We start from the raw sequence: 23,942 nt of genomic DNA, 5'->3' as shown, positions 1-23,942 counted from the left end.
TGACACTATCTGTATATTTTTATACGGAGTAGCCCGTAATTCGTTCCCTATTGGCAGTAACTCTATTTATTAATATAGAAAGTTTTCATATTTGTATTACATTTAAATATTTAAATATGCATGTCGACGTTCTAATTAACAAATGGTCTAACTCCGTTTCAAAAAATCCTCCATTTATGCGAAAAAAAAGTAATTTAAAATTTTTTTTTTCATCTACAAATCAATTCCATATCTAGTATATGCATAATATTTTCGTCTAGGTTACTCATATAATATTTTTTTTGACTATTACGATCTGAAAATTGCGCAGAATCAGCTAATGAAAAATATTAAGTTAGACAATTTGCTAATTAGAATGTCGATATGAATTTATATTCTTTAGTTATTAATGAAGTCTTAATTTTACTTAAATTTGTAATTTATCATGAGTACCAAGCGTTCAATTGACGTTCTTAAAAAAAAAAAACAAACAAAAAAATTGAAGAACCAAACAAATACAATGACGTTGTTAAAGACGGCGCTAAATTTAATTTCTTGGTCATAACCTTCAAAAATTCATGTTACTACTATATAAATACGCAAATATTTATTTTCATTATCAATAACAATCTGCAATGGCTACTTCTAAATTATTTTAACAATATATTTATTTGAATCGTACAATAATTAATTAATTTAATACAATTAGATTAAAATATTAAATTTAATAATCGACTGATCGTGCCTTAGATTGTAACTGAAATAAATCCTTGAAATAGACAATGGCAGAATCAACATCATCTGTTGCTCCTGTTGATGAGGACATCAACGAACCAATGTCACAAGATATATTTTCTGATTGCGAAGTGCAGGATTCAGGACCATCAAACATGGATGAATGTTAGTATGATTTTATTAATTTATATCAACAACTACGCATTTTTATGAACATCAATATAACTGTCTCTTCTTTTAAAGCTTGTCCTGATGAATTAAACGAACCGCAATGGGCTGATGATACCCCAGAATGGAAGGGAGTAAGTATGGATGAAATTTATAGAGGTTTAGGACTTTTTGGTTATCAGCAACAGCCTCCAATCCGTCCATCTGAACATCATACAGTATTATTCCAAGTAGATATCAAATATGTAACATTTATATTTTAATTAATTATTGATTAGAATTTTAAAATAATAAATTTCTTTAATTTTTATTCCAGTTGCCAATTCCTAATAGAGGACAACCAAAACCATATCCATCTCAGTCAGTTGATAAATGGTGTGCAGATTATGTGCGAATGCCACACTCTCCACAATCTCTTTATCCCATCGAAAAAGTAAATACTTGAGTAAAAATAAATATTTAAATTTTAAATTTATACACTGTAAAAAATCGGGAGTAACTTCGGAGTGATGGCGGATTTTAATTCAATCTGAATTCACTCATAGTTCCGGGGCTTTTAAAAAAATCACTCTGCCTAAAAAATAAATAGAGAGTTTGTCTTTTCTACGGAGTGATTTCCAAGGATCTAGATTTTATTTAAATCCACATTCACTCCAATTCATAGTTTTAATATTAAAATAAATTCCTTTTAGGAGTCGATTTCACTCCGAGGAGGTTAAATAAATAAACAGTCATCTGCTTCGCAATCACTCCGGATTTAATTCGCGTTCACTCCGAAAATTTTTTACAGTATATTCATTTATAAATTTGAATAATTTTTTACATTAGGATGATAAAGAATGTGAGTTCCGCGTAAGATGGGAGGTAATTCAGGAAGCATTATTACAAAGTTTCGCATCTAGTCTACAATTAGAAGCTGCTATTTTATCTTACAATAATAAATACGCTCCAAAATGGAATTTCAATGCCTTACATTACTTTTTTGAAGACGTATGTAATAAATAAATAAGTAATTAATTAATTACATTTCAATTTATGGCAATAAAAACATTTATTTTTTAGCTGATGGATGAAGAATCTACTGATATGTTTTTCAATAAACTGCTTCCCAAGATGATACAACTGGCTCTTCAATTACCAACACTTATAACTGGTCCTATTCCTTTATTGAAACAGCATTCAAATCATTCAATCAGTCTCAGTCAACTCCAAGTTGCCTCGTTACTTGCTAATGCATTTTTTTGTACATTTCCACGTCGTAATTCAGTAAAATCTAATACAGAATACGCATCTTATCCTTTTATTAATTTTAATGGGTACATTATTTAATTAAAATACATTTGTGTTCGATGTACATAACTATAGAAATCAATAATTTATATGTTTAGATTATTCTCAGCTTACCCAGGAGAAAAACCAAGTAGATTAACTACAGTAACTGAAAAACTAAAGTGTTTATTTCATTATTTTCGAAGAGTTACAACTTCTGGTGCGTAAAAATAATTCTAATTTTAATTATCTATAAATATATGACTGAATTATTAATGATATTGGTGGTTCATCCATAGAGTAGCTCCAGAAGGTACCATTACAATTAAAAGGCGTTTTATTTCAAAAGATAACTGTCCGAAATGGGATAGAGCAAACTGTCCATTGCCGCCATTACATATTACAAGTAAAGGGACCATTGAAACTGACGGGGTTGGACTCCTTCAAGTTGATTTTGCTAATAAGTTAGTAGTTATTATAATAATTAGTTAATTTATTTAAAAATGTAATTATACTTTGAATTAAATAGATACGTTGGAGGAGGAGTATTGAATCGGGGTTGTGTCCAAGAAGAAATTCGTTTTGTCATTTGTCCTGAGCTCTTAGTAACTATGCTAGTAACAGAAGAACTAGATGATACTGAAGCGCTCATTATCACTGGAGTTGAAAGATACAGCGATTACGAAGGATATGGTCATAGTTTTAAATGGGCTGGTAATTTTGTTGATGAAACTCCACGTGACAGCAGTGGAAGACGTCAAACTACAGTTGTTGCCATAGATGCTTTATACTTCACACAAGCAGACAAACAATTTCATGGAAGATATGTTATTCGTGAGTTAAATAAGGTGCTTATAATAAAATATTTAATTATGTTAGCACATTAAAATACTCAACATTGATACGATAGTGATTAAAATAATATTTTTCTATAGGCATATGCAGGATTTTCTTCTGTTGAAATGCCTGAAAGCGATTTATCTGGAATAGCAACTGGCAATTGGGGGTGTGGAGCGTTTCGAGGAAATCCACAATTAAAAGTTTTAATTCAATTAATGGCGGCAGCGGTAAGTCGGCGACCAATTGTTTACTTTACATTTGGTGATAAACCATTACGAGATTGTATTTCTGACATGTACTGGCATCTTATCAACCACAATATTAGCGTTGGTAAATATTCTTTACTCTCATTACTTGTATATGTATCCGTATTTTTGTTTTTAATTAATTTATTTCTTTAGCTCGATTATTTGCTATACTCCGAGAATACGGACGTGAATCCGCGCCTAATCATTTTTATTTCTATCATTTTTTGTATCACCATACACAAATAAAACCTCTGACAAATTACTTTAAAGTATCGCCGCCAAAACTGACTCACCCAACAAAAAATCCACAAACAAAAACGCCTAAAAAAAGTGAATCAATGAAATTAACAATGACTGCAAAAAAATTATCAGTTCAAAAAACAAAACCGCCGGACATGGAAGAAGAGGAAAAAATACGGAAATTATTAGATGAAAATAATGAAGACGATAAACAAGATAACACATGTACTAAAAATATTAGTGAACATATTGAAAATAATAGTACTGTAAAAATAAAAACAACCGAAGAGAAATGGGATACTAGGAAGAATAAATTAAAATGTCGTGAAAGTAAACCCGTTGATGACAACAGTACACGCACAAAAGAAACTATTGACAATAATAAAAAATCATTATGGAACATTATTGCTGAGAATGAGAATGAGAAAGATAGACTTCGAGTTGAATCAACAAAAAAACGATTGACTGGTCTTCAAGCTTTGAGTAAAAACGAATTATTAACGGATGATGACTCGTCTGATTCATGCAGTGAACAAGTAGAAAATGTCACTGAATCAAAAAATGTCAAGAAACCTGAAAATATACAACAAGATCTTAGTTCACCTATTCCTGAACAAGTTGATAATGTCAATAAATCCTCCAGTAATCTTAATACTGTCAATAATTGTAAAGTAAACAAATCTCCAAGTCCTGAAAAATCAAATATTCTGGAGAGTGGTCAAAAAAAAATTCTAGATTATTTTTCACGAAAAAATTAATTATTAAAAATTATTATAATATACGAAAGTGAAGATTAATACAAATTATAAATAATTAAAATTATAACTGTTTTTTTATTAACTTAAGTTAGTTTTGCTTTATCTTTATTTTTAATTATCCAGATATGTTTCTTGACAGAACTTAAAGGTATTCTTTCGGAACTTTGTTTTTTAACAAGCTGTAAAAATAAATAAAAAATTAATTAGAAAATGAACAATAGTAAAAGAAAAAAAAAGAAAAAGATTTTTATAAAATAATAATTTAAATTTTCATAACTCAGATTATTTTTATATTTCCAATGCTGCTGATTTGGAGATAATTTTTAAAAATAATTGTTTAAAATTTGCAAACGTTAAAAATGAGCATTAACTAATGTATAAATGTATAAATATATAAATATAAATTATACCTTAGATATAAGATCTTTGGCGTCCATTGAAATGTGAGGAGGATATGTGATATCAGCACTGCGAATTTTTTTGTAAGTATCCTGTTGATTCTCACTCAAAAATGGTGGTTCACCAACCAAAAACTCATAGCATAGAATTCCAAGGCACCAGTTATCAACATGAATGTTATAAGACTGACCGTTTATCATTTCCGGTGGCAAATAATCTAATGTTCCACACATCGTATTACGTCTGATAAAAAAAAATGCACCTGATTATATCTCAATATTATTTAAGAAAAAAGTTTTTTAAATATTGTGGACTTACTTTGACGATGGCGCATGAACTGACCATCCAAAATCGGCTAACTTAACATTTCCATGATAATCAAGCAATAAATTTTCAGGCTTAAGATCTCTGTGAATGACATTATTTTTGTGACAATATTCCAGAGCATCAGCAACTTGATAGACAAATTTAGCTGATCTGCAATATTTTAAAAATTATAATTAAAATGTTTTTTTTTCTACGTAAGCGTTGTAAAATATGTAATATAATTAAAAATAAAATTAATTTGTAACGTACAGAGGTTCATTAAATCGTCTTCCAGGCTGTTTTTTCATGAAATTGTATAATTCACCTCGTGCAGCATATTCAAGTACTAAGTAGATTTTTTTCTCATCAGAGAAATACGTAAACATTTGTAAAATATTTGGGTGTCGTAGATGTGACTGGATTTCAATTTCTCTCAATACTTGTTTTTCTACTCGTCCTTGGATCAACTCAACTTTGTATAATGTTTTCAAGGCAACAATATACTTTGTTTTTTTCTCACGTGCCAAATAAACCCTTCCAAATTTACCACGACCAAGAGGAACTCCAATGTCAAAATCACTCAGCGACCATTTGTACCTTAAATTTTAAAAAATATATATTTATATTTAAAATGACATTGATTTAAATTATAATATTCAAGTTAGCCGACATTAATTATTTTTGGATTTTTTTAAAAATGATAAATTATTAAAAAAAAATATTTCAGTAAATTGCATCTATAGCTTTTTTTTATTTTCTACATATGCATATTTTTAGTTTTTTTGTTTTGCAATTGATTCATTAGAAAAAAAATCCAAAAGTTTTTAATTGTCTTCTAACTTCAAGATCATTTGAAATTGATACTGAAAGTAGCAGGCTTTAAAAAACTTTATTTTCCATGAATAAAGAAATAAAATATAAAAAAATTTTCCGCATATTCTAAAAATTGTATTTTATTGACAAGTAAATGATAGTAAAGTTAACGGATATCTGACAATTTTTAAAATAATAAATTAAAATGTTTATAAAATAAAAATAAAGAAATGCATGTTTAGAAAATTTAAAATTTAGTACATGCATTTTGTTAAATTTTATTGTTTTAATTATTTAATTTTTTTATATGGAATAAAAAAATTGTCGTATGTCTGCGACACTTGCACTCATGATAAGTAACTTATTTGTAAAAACTAAAAAATTGTCTGATATCTGCAACTTTCAGTGTCATTTTAAATTAATATAAAACTGTGATTCAAGACAATAATAGTATTAAGTACCCATTTGGATGCATTTTTACATGCTCTTCCATAATGTTTGTTATCTCTTCGACAGCATTTTGATAATCAGGGGGTACATTTTCAGGCATAATCATAACTTTGTTTGTTGCTTTCGACATTTTTAAAAAACTATGTCACTAATAATAAATTTAAACAATTTCACTAGTAATAATCAACAGACGCTCTGCCGGCTTCGTCAACTCGAAACGGTCACCACAAAATAAACGTTAAAATGTTTTGAATTTTATTTCAAAGTTAAAGGCTAATTTTACATGCGCGACAGTGTCGCCAATTTAAATTCAAGAAACCAATGAACTGTCAGAGATAGAAGGAAAAAACTCAAGTTGTGATACTGATAAAAAACAACCAATCAAATAAAATCCAAGTGGATATGACGTCAGAGAGTGATGGCGCATGGCACCACCAGTGCCCTCTTTTTCACCATGACAATATTTCCGGACATAGAATTTTTCTTTTTCTTGCACAATAGCTTGCAACGCAAATTGACCAAGGCAAGTTCGTCTGTGTTGTAAACTCGGCCTTTGTATACTGCGCCTCTAGTAAATAACCGTCGAAAAATCAGGTTATGATTATATTGATATAAATTATTACAATAGTTTTTTTCATTCATTTTATCCGCTGATAATGATTCACAATTTTTCTACTAACTGTAATTGTTTATAATAAAGTGCAATTATTGTTTAATACAAAACGTTTGTTTACATACTTAGTTTTCTAAAAGGGTAAGAATTTATTTACTACTCGCGCGCCAAGTCGACGAGACATATTACGTGAGATTGTGAAATCTCCTTTTTTTTTTCTTTTTTATTTTATATTTAAAATGTCAATATATCTTGTGTTTATATCCTGACAAAAATATTAAACAATTATAAGTTAAATGTTCTCGTAAATAATTATCATCATTGTCATGTTTATTTTTTGTCTAGGTGCGAGAAATAAATTTTAGTAAATTTCAAGATGTTCGGACAGCCAGGGAACACGTCTTTTGGTTTGTATACTTGATAGAAATTTATAAAATTGACAATTATTACTTTTATGGTAAAAATAAATTATTAGTAGTGTATTAATGATAATAATAATAATTGATACAGGTGGGTTCAACTCTGCAACTCAGAGCAGTCCGTTTGGTCAATCAGCATTTGGTAAACCGATTGCCACAACGAGTTTTGGAACTGGATCGACTCCAGTCTTTGGTAGTAATAACACATCACTATTCAGTGCTAAACCTGCGGGTACTACTACCGGAGGTTTATTTGGTAATACATCAGCTACACCAGCATTTGGACAACCAGCAACAACGCAATCTTCTTTTGGAGGTTTTGGAGCTACTCCGACTAATACAAATTTATTTGGAACGCAACAAAATGCTAATACAAGTTTATTTGGCACCAATAATAATACATCAGCTTTTGGACAAGCAAATAAGCCAGCAGGCTTCGGATTTGCTTCAACAAGTGGGACTAGTCTTTTTGGACAACCTCAGCAAAGTATACAGCAAACTACTCCATTTGGACAAACAAATACTACTGCGAGTACTGGCCTATTTGGTACTCCAGGAGGATTTAGAACTGGTACTAACACTGGATCAGCTATTGTTGGGACTCCAGTAAAGTTTAATCCAGTTGTCGGTTCAGATACTATGGTAAAACAAGGTGTTACCCAAACTATATCGACTAAACATCATTGCATAATGGTGATGAAAGAGTATGAAAATAAATCATTGGAAGAATTACGTTTGGAAGATTACACTGCTGGTATGAAGGGACCAAGTCAATCAGGACAGACAACTGGTCTTTTTGGAGCTACAGCTCAACCTTCGCCTTTTGGAAGTACTGGTACAATTGCTAGTACTGTTTCCAGTGGTTTCGGATCTATGTCAACGGGATTTGGTACAAGTACCCAGACTAATTCTGGTGGAAGTCTTTTTGGTAAACCAACTGGTTTTGGTACACCAGCAACAACTACTAGTGCTTTTGCATTTAATCCTACAACATCATCAAGTCTATTTGGTGTTAATACTCAACCAAAACCATTTGGAACTGCTGCTCCAACGACGTTATTTTCAAATACAACTACAAATCAACCGGCAACTGGATTCGGAACAATGAACAATACCCAAACACCAGGGTTCGGTGGTTTTGGTACTGCTCAACCAAATCAAAGTATTGGATTATTCAATCAAAAGCCATCAACATTCAGTATGACTCCAGCTACATCTAATACTGGGTTTGGTGGTTTTGGACAAACTGCACCAGCAAATACTACAACCAATTTGTTTAACAAACCTCTCACTACTGGTTTTGGAACAGGATCAGCATTTGGTACGACACCAGCTCCAACTTTTGGAACTAACACAGGTTTTGGTACTACACAAAATAACAATACTTCATTATTTAACTCATCATTTAAACCCGCTGGACAGACGAATACTTTTTCATTTGGCGCAACACCTACTGCTACATCAACACTCGGTACCAATCCAAGTTTGAACTTAGGAGGAACAAACTCACTTTTCGGTGCACCAAAACCTGGCGGTCTCTTTGGTAATACCGCTACTGGTACAACATTTAATAGTTCAGGAACTTTTGGTGCTCCTGGAGCTTTCGGAACAAATACAAGCACAAATACTGGCCTTGGATTAAATTTGCTTGGTGGCGGAGTCAATACAAATCAAGTCCAGCAAAATTCTAGTTCAGTTCCTGTTCATCAGCAAATTTTAGCTTTAGTTTCAACACCTTTTGGAGATTCACCACTTCTAAAAAATTTGCTGCCGGCATCTGGAAAATCGGAAGAACTAATAAAGCCAGCTAATGCAGCATCCAAAACCCTCAATGGGTCTCAATTTAAAGTGTCAACATCAAATAATTCGCCAAAAGTAAAAGCCCGAGTAGTAACACCAGTACAGCTATCAAAGAAATCACTATTTGATGGTCTGGAAGAAGAAGATCCAACACTGTTAGAAGCATTCCAACCTCGTCCAAACGCAAAACGTTTAGTCTTGCGTCCAAAACGACGGTCACTTAGTCCTACACCAACGTCTGCTGAAAATGGGAACGCAACACAGAGCAACGAACTCGTAGAGAGCAACATTGAAGCCTCAGCTTCCTGCAGCAATGATAATGAAGCTGTTGATAAAGAAAATCAGCAGCAAAGTAATCGGCAGTCAATTGACAATAGAAGGTTATCATCAACTTCTTGGTTAAAGACTCACTTACCTCGAGCAACAAAAATGCCAGAGGAAGAATTTGATGGACAAAAATCTCCATTTGATTCATTTGATATTCAAGAAGAAGGACTAGACAACACAGTAGCAGATTTCCGGCCTCACGGTGGAGGAAATAACAGTCCAGCTGGCAATTTAGAATCAAATCAAATGACGTCGCGAATCAAACGACGAAGCAACAAAAGCGCTGGTGATTCTTTGACATTCAACGACTCTAGTCGTGGATTAGATGAAAGCTCAATGTCGATATTACAACCCGAAGTCGAACCAAATCAAGCCAACGTAACTTTGAGACGTGCGGGATATTATACCATACCATCTTTAGACCAATTGGATAAATATGTCCGTGGTGAAACTTGTGTCGTACCAAATTTCACAGTCGGTCGAACTGGTTACGGCAATGTCTATTTCTCGGACTCATTTGATATCTACGGATTAAATTTAGATGAGATAGTACACTTCCGTCATAAAGAAGTTATCATATATCCTGATGATGAAAAGAAACCACCGGTTGGTCAAGGATTAAATCGTAAAGCTCAGGTGACATTAGATCGTGTGTGGCCTCATGACAAAACTCAGCATGAACCAATAACCGATCCTGAACGTCTGGTTGTTATGGATTATGAAGGTAAATTAAGACGTGTTTCAGCAAAACATGACACACGTTTTTTGGAATATCGTCCGGAAACTGGTTCTTGGGTATTCAAAGTTGAACATTTTTCTAAGTACGGATTAAGTGATTCAGATGATGACGATGATGTACCAGCAAATCAGGATATGAAAAAACTTAAAGGTACTGTTGTTCGTAAATCACGTACGTTAAATCAAAGGGAACTGAGACGAGCTACTGAAGAATTAAAATCTGATAAACGAGTTGTTAATGGATTCAATAGACAGGCGGTAGAAACTGAAAAAGATACTGAAAAAAATGTATTTCGTATGGATGATGACGACGAAGATAGCATGAGTAGTAATGAAATTCAACAGGAATCTGAGGGTGAAAAACAATCTGCTCTAAGCCCTACTTCAATTTACGCTCGTCTAGTTGGAACAGACAGTCACAAACTTCAATTAATGAAAGCTAGTTTTTTTGATGAAAATGGTGATGATTATAATGAACAATCTATGTATGAAAACTCCGATATACCAATGAGACGTCTACAAAATTTTGAAACTCGTGATAATGATCTGGATAATTTAACCTACACAGCTAATTTACGATCAAATCTTACTATTCATGATATGTTGACGATACCCAAGGAGTCTTTTTCCCATGCAAAAGAAATTAAACAAAAAAAAACTCAGCAAGCTAAAGTAGAAAAAATATCAAGTATGAATAAATTTTTTCCATCACCGATTGTTAAACCAACAACCCGAGTACTCAAGTATCGTTGCGAAGTAATTCCACTGAGAAAATCAATTTGTAATCGTTTGAAATTTAATACAATTGCTGACATAAGTATTCAAATGGGCAGAAAATTTAAAGCTACTTGGGGACCAGGATTAACTTTGATTTCGTTGACTACTCAAGAGCAAGCATCAGTAGTACCACTGCAAAATTCATTCAGTCATATAGAAACTTATGTATCTGGACGTCTCATGGAAGACTATTCATCATCAAATGTCGTTCAACGTTTACAAATTTTAGGCGGTAATCGGGCAGATCGTGATTATATTTCAGTATTCAAAGAGAGTATCGAAAAGCATCTTCGAATCCAGTTGAACCACTGTGTCATTGGTGAAGAAAATAATTGCCGTTGGATTCGTGTTGGCGGAGGTGAAGCTGGAATTTCAGCTCTTCACGATCACTGCGGTTTATCTCAAGAAATAGCTAATAATTTAACCACTGAACATTTATCATCTTACGCTGCTGATATATGGCAACTTTGTGTTGCTCTTTGGGGTAATTTACCAGCACTACAATCAGATTCAGACAAACAAAGTCATAGTCATGTCATGATAAGAAGAGAAGCATTCAGTGATTGGTTAAAAAATGTTGTGGAGGATACAGTTCAACATGAATTATCAGAGATCAATGCCGAGGATAAAATGATGCTTTCAATGTTGTCTGCCAATAAATTAGAAGAAGCTTGTGAAATAGCAAGAAAAATCGGGGATTATACTTTGGCAATATTTATATCTCAATTGGGTGGTTCTTCATGCGTTAAAGAATTGGCGAAACAAGCAATCGCTCTTTGGCAGTTGACTGATGTCGTAACAAATATGTCGATGGCTAGATTGAAGATTTATATGCTAGCAGCTGGCGAGGAACTTATTACTTTAACAAGCAACGATGATATCGTAAACGTTTGTGAAAATTTAGACTGGAAAAGAGCTCTTGCTATTCATTTGTGGTATCTATCAGAACCTATTGCGTCAATTACTGATGTTTTAGAACTCTACGAAGCTTCATTTAATGGAGACCCGGCAGATGTTTATGCAGCTGCACCTCTGCCAGATTATAAAGAAGAAGATTTCGAGCCGGAAGTGCTGAGTAACAAGAAAACTTATGATCTTTGCTATCATCTATTAAAGCTTTACTGCACAGGTAATCATTCACTCGAACAAATTCTTAATCCGCTGACCCACACTGCGGATCCATTTGATTACCGACTCAGTTGGTTGTTGCAACAAGTAATTGTTGGACTGGGATACTCTCATCTTTCCGATCATGTGGCTTCAATGACTCATACAAACTTTGCAGCGCAATTAGAAGCTCATGATCTGTGGCATTGGGCTATATTTGTTGTGTTGCATTTGAATACTACAGCAATCCGACGAACAGCTGTGATGGATTTGCTTGCACGTCACGTTCAAATTGATGAAGATCTGGATTATACTCAGCGAGAAAAATTTTTATTGGAGGAACTTGGTATTCCTTCCAAGTGGATCAATGAGGCCAAGGCTATTAAAGGATGTGCTTCGAAGAGATACGGAGAAGCTGCTTGGTATTTACTTCAAGCAGAACAATGGAATCGGGCCCATGAGGTCATAATTGAACATCTGGCAGCAGATGCTATAATTAATGAGAACTATGATTATCTGAGATCCTTGTTGAGTCCATTCGTTCCACCAGAATGTAATGGCGTCGTGAATGGGTGGTCATACCAAGGACAATTACTCTGGGATTACATGGAAATTGCCGTAGAGATTGAATCGTTCTTGAAGGATCCTGATTACTCTAATCTTGGATACAAACTTGAACTTCTTCAGCCTCAAATAAGTTCGCTTTGCGCTAAAATTAATCAGTTCCCGTGTCCTACTGCAAAGCATCGGTAATTATTATTACTTTTTTTTCTTTTTAATTGATATACTGTAGATTTTTAATTAATCAATTTTTTTTTAGATTATGTCAAGCTGAAATTGCTAAACGAACGTTCAATCTTGCAAGAAGTATACTTTTACTGCAACCAAATGAAGAGAAATCAACATCTGAGATCTTAGTTCGCTTGATAACAATGTTACCACTTCCTGAAGATTATGCGCAACAAGAATTACGACCTATTATTAATATGTGTACTAATGAAATTGTTGGTCATTAACGATTAAAGAATCTTATTGTAGGCAAGTATAATATAACAATAGTATTTAGCACAAGTTATTATTATTTTTTTTTTGTTATTTTTAGAAAAATTTGTATTGTATGAATGTAAAAAAAAAAAATTTTTAGATTTTTTTTTTTTTTTTTGTAACTGAAGCGTATTAAATGTAAAACTACTTGTGCTTAAATATTTAAATTAGATGTAATATTTACTGGTTTTATACATTCATTAATATTAATTTGTTAATTGACCTTATTTAAAAAAAGGCAGTTTAGAAAAAAAAAAATTCTTAAAAGCAAAAAATTAAAAACTTGTAAAAGTTATTAAAAAAATTTAATTGTGTTATTCAAAGTCTTATGAGGACATAATTAAACTAATTTATATTAAAAAAAAAAAAAAAAAAAAAAAACATGGTATCTGTAAATAATATTCAATTAAAATGATCATTTCTTAAGTTGACACTCTTTTCATTTTGTATATGAAAAGTAGATATTTAAATAAATAAAATAGTTTCAGGTAAACGTTTGATAAGTATTTACATTTGTAATTTCTTTAAATAATAGAAATAAAAAAATAATTCCATGTCAAATAAAGTAAAATAATATAATATAATTTTTTTTCTTAATAAATAAAAACAAAAATAAAAATTTACAAATTATTAAGCATTATTTACACAATGAAACATTGTCTTCTTTGTTTATTTTATAATACAACAATAATTATTATCAATTAAAATATATATATATTAATATAGTAAATAATTAAATATGCTGAAATGACTTTTATCACACCTTATTTTTAAATAAATTAATTAATATTACGTTTATATTAATTTAAAAATAAAATCTACATCACCAAAAGTATGGGAAAAAATATTTATAAATATATATATATAAATATTAAAAAATTAAGGGAATTCTCAGACAGTGCCCCCCCCCCCACTTTTAAAAATATGCAATGACTCAGTTGTCATTACCGTATTAAAATTTAATTAATTAATTAAAAAAAAATTAAAATCTTAATTGAAAAAAGGACAAAGTAGTAGCAATTTTGCCAAGATATAGAATTTTCAAAAAATTACTTACAGTTATCAATTAGGAGTTAAACAAAATTCGTTGAATAAATTTTAGTCTACAAAATTTAAAATTCGAATCATAAAATTGGCAAAGATTTTATGGAAATTTATTTAACAAATTTCGTTAAACTCCCAATTGATAGCAACTGTAAGTAATTTTTTTTTAAATTTATATCAGTGAAAGTGCAACTACATGTCCTTTTTTCAATTAATACTTTAATTTCTTTAATTAATTGATAAAATTTGATACCTTACGACAGTTGGAAGTCATTGAAAATTTTTTTAAATTGGGGGGGAGGGGCGTTGTCTGAGAATGGCTTTAAGTAAAAATTCAAAACCTAATATTCTACATACTAAAACGTGTTGCTTCGCCAGTATTAGGGTCAACAATAATTTTTTCGAAATTACTACCATTTGTAACAGGCAGCGAATTGGTAACAGCAACTGGTAAATATTTGCCATCATCACATTCACGAAATATAAGTTCATTTTCTTTATGTTTATCATCTTTTTTACTACTAGACATTTTTCGCATTGTCAGTGACAACGAATCGATAACTAAATAGGATTCTGGTTTATAAAGTCTAGTAAAATGTAATCTAATATGTTCACTAATATTTTCATCTTTGCGTGGCACATAATTACAATGCGGACAGGGTGGTGTAAGTCTATCAATACCATGTCGGCGTTTATGAGCATCAACTGTGTCTTTGTCAGTTGACGAAAAAGGGCATTCTGTACAACGTAAAAGAGTAAATGGTGTTATTGTATTGCTCTTTTTTTGCATAAGTATAATAGATTGTTTATCTTGATTAGAAACAGATGAAGCTGAAAATTCAGCGGTAGAAGAATTATTTCCTAATGTATTTGAAGAAATAGTTGATTTTCTACGTGACTTAGAAGGACTCTTATTGACATCATCTTCATCAATAAAATTATTATCATAATCCATTGATGTTTCATCTTGGCGTTGTGACGCTTGAGATTGAGCATTCACATGATGTTTTTTTAAATGTTGTACATAATTTGCATAATATTTAACTGAATAATCACAAGTATCACAGCGATATCGTTGTTTAGCACCGTGTAATGTTAAATGTACTCGATACTGTTCACGTTTTTCAAATGCCGATGGGCATTTATGGCACTTGAATCGTTTCTCTTTGACTTTACCATTTTTAACGTATCCTTGATAAACAAAATTCGGATTTCCCTGTATTAATGGATTAAACTGAGGATCTTGAGGTGAATGTAATTGAGTAGCAGAAGGTTCATTTATTTCAGTTTGTCTTCTATGAACAACCTGATGTTTCAATAAATTTTGTCCTGTTTTTGATGAATAATCACATTCCGTACATTTGAATCTATTATTCGAACCATGAAGAGTCATATGGTACTCGAGTGCATCGAGTTTAAAGTAACGAGCTGGACACTTTGAACAAGTAAATACTTGATTTGATGTTCTGTCTTCATTTTTTTGTTGATTTGAAGAGCTCGCTGCAGAACCTGATATTTGAACGACAATCCAAGCAATATTTTTCGCGGTATTTCCAACTTGGTTGTTTGTTTCAACGCATGCTGTTCTAGGTGGTGGATATCTCTGAGAATGGCCGTATAAAGATAATAAATATCTTGTACGTTCTTGGTATTCAGAAGTGTGAGCTCTTTGATGTGCTGATAAATGAGACTGCTGTCTTGAGCCATAAGAGCACCATTCACATGAGTAAGATAAATCATTAGAGTGATATTTAATATGAATCCTTAATTCTTTATCGCAGAGAAATCGTGCTGGACATTTGTTACAGCAATAAAGTAAACGTGGATCACATAAATCTGGCTCTGGACCTAATTTAGGTGTTCTTGGTAAATCTAAAAGAGTTGTTAAGTCGTCAAGCTGTTGTGCGTCAGAACGACCGTCATCTACTAGACAGTGTACAGTTCCCAATGATCCTCGATGCATGTCTGTATGTGCATCCATAGTTTCTCGTAATAAACATCTGAAACTACAGTCTGGACATGCTATTGTACAGTCATTTACTGAGGCTAAAGTGTGCATTGTCTCGTGATCACGAACCTCTGCACGTCGAGTTGAAACGTGTGGACAATGACGGCACTTTAACATCTTTGCAAAGGTTCCGTCTGGTCGTGATACCCAGACAAGTGGTGTGTCCGGTAAAGCACGTGTGTCTAATAAAAGCGGTGGCGCAGCACCTTCATTATTTCCTGAAACAGCTGCTGCTAAAATAGGTGATGACACATGCGATACCTCTTCTACGGAAATATCTAATTTAGCGGATTGATTTTGAAGTTTTATTTTATTTGCTGATGAATCAACATTTGAGTTTAATTTATGTTCAACAGCAAGCTCTTGGCCATGTAAATGTCCGTGCTCCAAAAGTTCTCTGTAATATATTTAAATTTTAATTAAATAATTTTGTAATATATTTAGAACTAGAGTTTTAAATATAAAATAATTACGCTTTTGTTCTGACGTAATACGGGCAATGATAACACTTGAAAATTTTATCTCGATCAGGACGATGATTAACTTGATGTATTGCTAGTGCAGCTGTATCTTCGGCTTTGAATGGACATTCATTACAAGGAATAAAATTCTATAAATAAAAAAATAGTAATACAGTTAATTTATAGTAATTAACTTGATTAAACAAAAAAAAAAAGTTGTCTTACTTGTAATTCACTCGATGATTGTTCATTCGACTCATAATGAGTTTTAACATGCTGCAATACCATTTCTTTATTAGCATCTCGAAAATTACATTTCTTACATTTCCATAGCGTTCGTTTGGACTCTTCTGCAGAACCAGAAGTTGATGCAACCGAATTAGAGTTTGAAGCGTATACAGAAATAGCAACATTTGGATTACTAGCAGACGGACTAACTTTCAACAATGATTGGCCTTGATTTCTAGCCTGAAGTGGAGGTGGTGGACGAGGAGCAGAACTTACTATTCCAGAATCTGATTTTCCATAGTTGTTGTAACTGCTAGGGGCTGGTGTTAAATTTTGAGGTACTGGATAATTTTTGGATTTACTAATAATAATTAATTTCTTTGGTGGTTCTCCTGAGGTAGTATCAACAACTCCATGATCTTCACTTAGATCATGTGGAATCTGTTGGTCTATCTAAGAAAAAATAAATTTTAAAAAATTGATTAGCTTGAATATTATTAAATACTAAGAGAATTTTAAATGATTAGGAAAACAACTTACTTGGGCTAAATATTTGTTGTACTTTGAATAATTTCTTCTACCAGTTTCGTCGGTCATCAGAACTCTAGCAGTAGCATGAGCTGCATCTCTAGCTGATTTAAGTTTTATGTGTTTGGTGATATCCCATCGCCAGTTTGATCGGTACGCACAAAACGAGCACTCGAATGGTTTACGATTCAAGTGGCCAACAATGTGCACATGGAAACGGCTGGCTGTTGATGCCCAGAATGGACAGTGGGGACATTTGAATACTCGGCGTGAAGACGATTGAGTAACTCCTCCATCAGCCTATAAAAAGTAACTCAATCATTTTTTATTTCTTATGGAATTGTTAATTTTTACTCTTTCGCGCGCGATGTAGAAAACATTAAAGTAAAGAAAATGATAAATAAACAAATATTTAAATAAATAAAAAATGAAACATAAATAAAAAAAGGTAAAATCATAAAATAAAAAAAAAATAAACCCCGTACCGACGATCCGGAAGAATTCAGCCCACCAACACTCCCTTCCCAGTCCACTTGTAAAGGAAACTCAAAATCATCACAGTTGGAGGTAGCCGTATAGTTTGTACTAATGACAGTATTCTCCTGACTACTATTGCTAATCATTAAATTATTGCTCATCGATGAACAAAATTTCATGTGCAACTCAAGATCTGTCAAATTTTTACAATGTCTTCGACAGTTTGGACAACGCGTTATACTACTAGACACACTGAGCGCAGTGTGATGAGTTTGTTTATGCTTAGCCAACTCTTCAAGGCTAATTGCTTCAAACGTACACCAACATTTTAAATCCTCTCGATTACTTACAGCTACCTGTGATGAACCAGCATTTGTACTCCCCATTAATCTTTCCTTCAGCCGGTCAAAAAAAGAAGCATTCCTTTTTTCAAAAGATTTTACCGTCACTTCCTTCTTTCCAGTCGTCTATTTTTTTCATTAACAAAAAAAAAATAAAATAATAAAAACAAATAAACTACATCGTATAAGTAATTAAATAAATTGAAGTTTAAGTAAAAACTTATAAAAGATTACATACCTCACGATTGTTATACAGTTTGGCCATTTCAGTATCTCGTGCAATTTTTGCGAGCTCCGGTCGGACTCTTACTCGAGGTACTTTTAGTGTATTTGGAGAACCATTGGCCACGCTATTATTTACTTTGCCTTCAGGACTCAGTGGAATGAGCATTGGTAATGGTTTCCGCGCTTTATTTGGTGATTGCAATGGTCCGTGCGCCTCAATCAGGTGCCGCTGCATTTCAGAATCCCACGCAGTAATAAATTGACATCCTTTTTCGTCACACTTGAGTGCTATACACTCAGCGTCAGCTATAACAGTATTTGGAGTTTCTTCCAGTGAATTATCAATCCCATCCGCTACTGGAGATTTTGATGGACTAGATTGGGAGGGCTCTCGAAAATCACTTGCGCCAACCTAAATTATCAAGCGTCAATTTTAAAACCATTATTTTTAATGTTTTTTTTTTTAATGTAATTATTTATTTTTCTGTTAAAATTACCTGATTGTAGCGCTTAGGGCCGTTTCGTGGCTTACGATCAAGAGGATTTAATTTTTTATTGCAAACTCCAACAGGAGGTTCATGATGATTAGTTTCGTGTACTGTTAAACTTTGACGTATTTCAGCAGTAAAATTACACGCTCTGCATTGAAACGCTCCGCCTCCATTGTGACTGCGTGTATGTCGATCTAAATTCCACTGGTAAACAGTGCAAAGATTAAATAAATTTATTTAACACAAAGGGAGAAATAAAATAATTAAACTCGTTGTTATTAAAATGTGTACCTTATATGGAGTACGAAAGTCACAATCATTACACTTGATCATCGGCATCGAGTGATACTTAACATGCTTAGTGTAACGTGCACGCACGTGTGTCATATACGAACACTTGGTACATCGAAAGAAACGTCGTTTGAGCGGATGAATCTTTTGATGGCTGTCCATGTTAGATTGATTAGAAGCTACAAAAGTTGATATTGTACATTGATTACTGTCGCTAGGTTTAAAAGTAAATGTACTACCTTCTATGTCCTTGTGAATTGATAAAAGATGACGTTCCAATCTCTTTGGATGTTGAGAGATAAAATTGCAATGAGGACACTCGTGACACTTGGGCTGAAAAAAACCCCCTAATTTAGTGTTTTCTTTTTTTTTTAATTGATGAATTAATGAAACGAAATAATAATATTAATTATGTTAAACCTTTTGATGATGCTCGTCCTTCAAATGCTGTAAGTATTCAACCAATGAAGGGAATTCAATAGAAGGCTCACATGATTTACACTCATAGCCACTTTCCGATACAATTTTCTCATCCGCTGCATCATCCTCAGGTTCTTCTTTAATAGTAAGTCTAGGTTCATCATCATCATAATCATCATCGTCGTCGTCGTAATCATTATTATCGTCATCGTCGTTGATATTTTCATTATTATTATCAACATTATTATCAATATTATCATGATTATTATCATCTTCACCTTTCGAATCATTTAAACCACTTAAATCTGTAACGTCATCTACTTGACTCGTTTCGCCGGCTACTTCTTCTTCTTCTGATTCTTCATTTTCCTGTTGTTTTTTACTTGATCTTACTTTGTGCTGAGTCCTTGGCCTCAGTGCCCGTAAAATAGCCGATGGCTCAGACATTTTGTCTTGTTTATTTCAAAGAACTCAAATTACGTATACACATGAATATATACATATATTTCCTGTAAATTTTATTTACTTAATTTATTTTTTTCGCTTAAAATAACATATTAATACAAAACACAGCATTAATATTAAACAATTACTTAAAAATAAATAACAATTGCGAAGTACATTTTCAAAAAAATAAATGCATTAGGTGAAAAGATAAAGAGGTTGATTGATAAAAAAGTATGAATCATTTCTTCGTCGTTTGCGTGGCGACTTTTAATTTCTCCATACTTTCTGATAATTCCATTGATAAATAAAAAAATTTTATTAATTTCCATTAAAATATATAAAAATTATTACATCAATAATTAAATACCAGTGGTAATAAATTTTTAATTAGTATTTATTTTACAAAGCACAACAATAATCTCCCAGACTTCCGGTCTACAAGGCCGTGACAAATAAACAAGTTTAACATAACAGTGCAACTCACGGTTAAATAATAACAACATTTATAAATATTAGTTTAAAAAATCAAATTACAAGTGTTTACAATTACAAAAACTACAATATTAATAATAATTAATAAAATAAACGAACCTCAATCGCGTGTTATCCTCGTTTAACTTCTTCTTATCTATCTTGTTAATAGAGCGACAACAGCCGGATGGTCATCACACAGCAGCAGCAGCAATGGCGACGTCCACACAAAATATATCTTTACTACTCCTTTACTTCTCCTTCTCTTTTGTACTACTACTGTCCGTCACTACTACTGTACCCACTGTAATATGTAACCAGTAGTCAATAGGTGTACATATTTTAAATTCAAATATTCAGGAATAATAACAACACGCTGACTTTTTTTTTAAGCCGGGCCTGGGTTGGCCTGCTGTGAAACAGCAACACAACACTAAAGTGTGCAGACTAGCAGCAGGCAACAACAAATATATAAATTTATATATAATAATAAAATATGAGCAACAACAGTAATACTAGTAGTTATTACTATTGCGACAACGACACAAGTAGTGAATAGGAGCAGAGTACCAGCGTTTATGTGTAAGTATTATATTAAGTATTAAAGACGAACGGGCTACGGGCGCACAGTCACCTCCTCTTGTATATTATATTGGAAAAGAGAGTGGTGATACAGCGAAGCAAGCGGAGTAATTCTGAACCACTAGAGGCGGTGCACTGTTTGGGGCGACGAAGAAGTCTCTCCTCGATGTATGTCGAAGATTTCCTCTTCAGTCTTCAGTTGTTATCGTATGTTATGTATGTAAATATACCTGCTGTGATATTTACCTGCACTACTGATAAAGTGCATAGATATGGTATAAGTACACATGTAAGATTATTTAAAGTTTGGAGTAAAAATAGTAATAGAGATAAAATTACTCCAAAATTCAATGTTATAATAAATAGAAGAGTTTAAGTTAAAGCTTCTATCTGGTCTGGCAAGACCAAGACAAGACAGAGGATTGAGGAAACAGAAAACAGCCTCTCCCTCCGACCGGATGACTCGACTGGTGGCCCCATGATGTCGATGTAGCGCAGTTAAGCGCCATCTGCAATTCCAATTCTGATTCTGACCTCTAGATTCTACCTCCCGTCTTTCCGCGCCCGCGAAACCCGCGAACCACTTCCCCTACTTCGAAGTAGCAGACACAGCGTACATCCCTCTCCAAACCAAGCTGTTGTTGCTGTTGCTGTTGCTGCTGCATACGAGTGTACCCCTCCTATCTAGAAATCGAGGTGCTGTTCTTGATGATGATGCCCAGGATTTTACTTGCCTATTCCATTGTCATTTTTTTTTTTATTCTTCTTATAAATTATCCTTTTCAGTTTAACCACGCGGTAAAAGCAAGAGCCGCAAAGGAGCCTTTCTCTTTTATTTATTTCTGCAAAATGTCAGACTCAAACCTGACTTGACGATTTTCAAAATAATTCGTATTGATTTTGAAGTTAGTACAACTTCTCTACGTTAAAGTCCTCCTACTCTGTTACTTCTTGCATGTGCGCATCAGCTGCCTTTTTGTATTATATTATACATACTTATACCATATATTTTATATATTTCAGGTAAAATGTTACTTCAGAAATAGAAATGAGAAAGTTCAATGGCTATGAATTGAATCTAGTAAATAATTTAGTAACAGGTCAGGTGATATTTTATTTGTACTTCCCGTACATTGAGATATGAGTAATCGTATGCGATTAAACAACAGCCGAAGGGGTTCACATGCTGTTGAGTAAGAGTAATATGCATTACTCACTAGCACTAAGTATACATACAATAATAATTATTATTATTGTATGTATAAATCTATATACGGGTGATACATATAGGCAAGCATTTCCAATGAGTCTCGAGATGTTATTCCTATTAAAGACGAACGCCTCTATGTCTCTATGTCAATCTAGGACACAGTCAATAGATCCAAAGACCTTGTAGTTATAGTTGACGCGTGCGTCCAAGTCTGTTCTTTATTATAAACGCTACATGTCCGTGTAAAAGACGCTTTTCCTCTTATTATACGATGCATCAAACGGTATTTTGTATTTTATTCGTCCTTTACGAGTTTTAAAACTCACGATCACTGAAAAAATAAATTCTTCATGAAAATTTTTTTTACCAGATGTTAAATTATGATACTGAAATTAGCTAATAATTTGAATTTGATAAGTCAGCCGAAGTTTAATAATTTTGGGATTTTTTTTAAAACATTAAAATTAACAAAAAAATATTTCAAAAAATTGCACCTATAGTTTTTTAAATTTTCTACATATGCAAATTTTTAGTTTGATTATTTTTCGGAATCGATTTGCTGAAAAAAAAACGAAAATTGTTAACTGTCTGTTAACTTCAGGATCATAATTGTATCACTGAAGTTAACAGAACATTACTAATTTTCGGATTATGTGTTTCGACAAATCAATTATGAAAGTAAAAAAACTAAAAATATGTACTTGTAGAAAATAAAAAAAAACTATAGGTGCAATTTTTTCCAATATCTTCTTTTTATAATTTATTATTTCTAAAAAACTCCAAAAATTATTAGACGTCGACTAACTTCAGTATGATTCATAATTAGCCGACATTTAATAGTTTTGGGATTATTTTTTTAAATGATAAAATTAACAAAAAAATATTTCAAAAAATTTCACCTATAGTTTTTTTAATTTTCTACATGTGCCTATTTTTAGTTTTTAAAAAAAAGTGTTAATTGTCTGTTAGGTTCAGGACCATTTTAAATTTCATATTTTTTTACCTTTATGATAAAGAAAAACTATAGTAATTTAAAAAAAAAAGTTTTGACTCTACTTCCGTTCTGTTAAAACCACAAAAATATATTTATTTAACTCATCAAATATTACTATCAGACATTGACTCTAATTTTTATTCTTTGTTTCGTAATATATACTTACGCCCATTCATATACAGATACATTGTAATTCAAAATGGAAGAGGAAAATCTAAAGTCAAATGTTCTTTTATACGCTAAGAATAATTGATAAATGAATACAATCGATCGTTAAACTTTAAATGCACTGACTAAAAATACCCGTATAACATTCAAATGAATATTAAATATAATTGTTAACTATCGATAAAATATATTTTCAATTTTATTATTAAGTTAAATTAAAGTTTATGGATTTATAATTAAATAATGAGGATATTTTAGTCTGTGTTATGTAACGAAGAGCAAGAAGTCGATAAATAAAAGAACTTTTCTGAGATGTACATGTATGTAGTTGTAACTAAGCAAATGTTTATCACCAGAGTGACTTCTACGAAAAGAATAATCGTCTAGTAATTGTTAAAATGAAGTAGCAGCGTTTAAAGAAAAGGAGAATCTATCATTATCTTTCCAAGCTCTCCAACACAATAGTAAATCACGGATCATAAAAAGACCCTCATATTAATTATCCTTGTCGACGATGGCATAACAC

At 32.3% G+C, this 23,942-nt stretch overlaps 4 protein-coding genes across 6 annotated transcripts; 2 read left to right on the top strand and 2 right to left on the bottom strand.

The window, feature by feature from the left end:
• Positions 1-361: 361 nt before the first annotated feature.
• LOC103573258 (poly(ADP-ribose) glycohydrolase) lies at positions 362-4,329 on the top strand. The gene is made up of 10 exons (XM_008552267.3): positions 362-879; positions 958-1,112; positions 1,199-1,315; positions 1,711-1,872; positions 1,945-2,198; positions 2,271-2,371; positions 2,456-2,615; positions 2,681-2,999; positions 3,087-3,321; positions 3,393-4,329. The coding sequence occupies exons 1-10, from the start codon at positions 762-764 to the stop codon at positions 4,235-4,237; spliced, it is 2,466 nt and encodes an 821-aa protein (XP_008550489.1). The 5' UTR covers positions 362-761; the 3' UTR covers positions 4,238-4,329.
• LOC103573259 (aurora kinase B) lies at positions 4,243-6,459 on the bottom strand. Its single transcript, XM_008552269.3, has 5 exons — positions 6,217-6,459; positions 5,213-5,539; positions 4,955-5,113; positions 4,648-4,879; positions 4,243-4,416 (listed from the first exon to the last, which is right to left on the bottom strand). Exons 1-5 carry the CDS (start codon positions 6,333-6,335, stop codon positions 4,321-4,323), a joined length of 933 nt encoding a protein of 310 aa, XP_008550491.1. The 5' UTR covers positions 6,336-6,459; the 3' UTR covers positions 4,243-4,320.
• A 230-nt stretch (positions 6,460-6,689) lies between these two features.
• LOC103573260 (nuclear pore complex protein Nup98-Nup96) lies at positions 6,690-13,363 on the top strand. Of its 2 annotated transcripts, none has more exons than XM_008552270.3 (4): positions 6,690-6,959; positions 7,164-7,225; positions 7,329-12,735; positions 12,807-13,363. In XM_008552270.3, exons 2-4 carry the CDS (start codon positions 7,195-7,197, stop codon positions 13,000-13,002), a joined length of 5,634 nt encoding a protein of 1,877 aa, XP_008550492.1. In that variant the 5' UTR covers positions 6,690-6,959; positions 7,164-7,194; the 3' UTR covers positions 13,003-13,363. The 2 variants fall into 2 exon arrangements, with proteins under 2 accessions (XP_008550492.1, XP_008550493.1); XM_008552271.3 differs by having other exon boundaries at positions 6,695-6,799.
• A 329-nt stretch (positions 13,364-13,692) lies between these two features.
• LOC103573261 (zinc finger protein Xfin) lies at positions 13,693-21,527 on the bottom strand. Of its 2 annotated transcripts, none has more exons than XM_014442068.2 (11): positions 20,583-21,527; positions 19,545-20,053; positions 19,364-19,457; positions 19,125-19,303; positions 18,840-19,037; positions 18,356-18,754; positions 17,785-18,243; positions 17,312-17,599; positions 16,769-17,224; positions 16,556-16,692; positions 13,693-16,479 (listed from the first exon to the last, which is right to left on the bottom strand). In XM_014442068.2, the coding sequence occupies exons 2-11, from the start codon at positions 19,989-19,991 to the stop codon at positions 14,424-14,426; spliced, it is 4,713 nt and encodes a 1,570-aa protein (XP_014297554.1). In that variant the 5' UTR covers positions 19,992-20,053; positions 20,583-21,527; the 3' UTR covers positions 13,693-14,423. The 2 variants fall into 2 exon arrangements, with proteins under 2 accessions (XP_014297554.1, XP_014297555.1); XM_014442069.2 differs by having other exon boundaries at positions 18,127-18,243; positions 20,583-21,526.
• Positions 21,528-23,942: the final 2,415 nt, after the last annotated feature.

This window comes from Microplitis demolitor, chromosome 8, assembly GCF_026212275.2.
Source record: "Microplitis demolitor isolate Queensland-Clemson2020A chromosome 8, iyMicDemo2.1a, whole genome shotgun sequence".
NCBI classification, from domain to species: domain Eukaryota; kingdom Metazoa; phylum Arthropoda; class Insecta; order Hymenoptera; family Braconidae; genus Microplitis; species Microplitis demolitor.
This window is presented reverse-complemented; position numbering and strand designations above follow the sequence as displayed.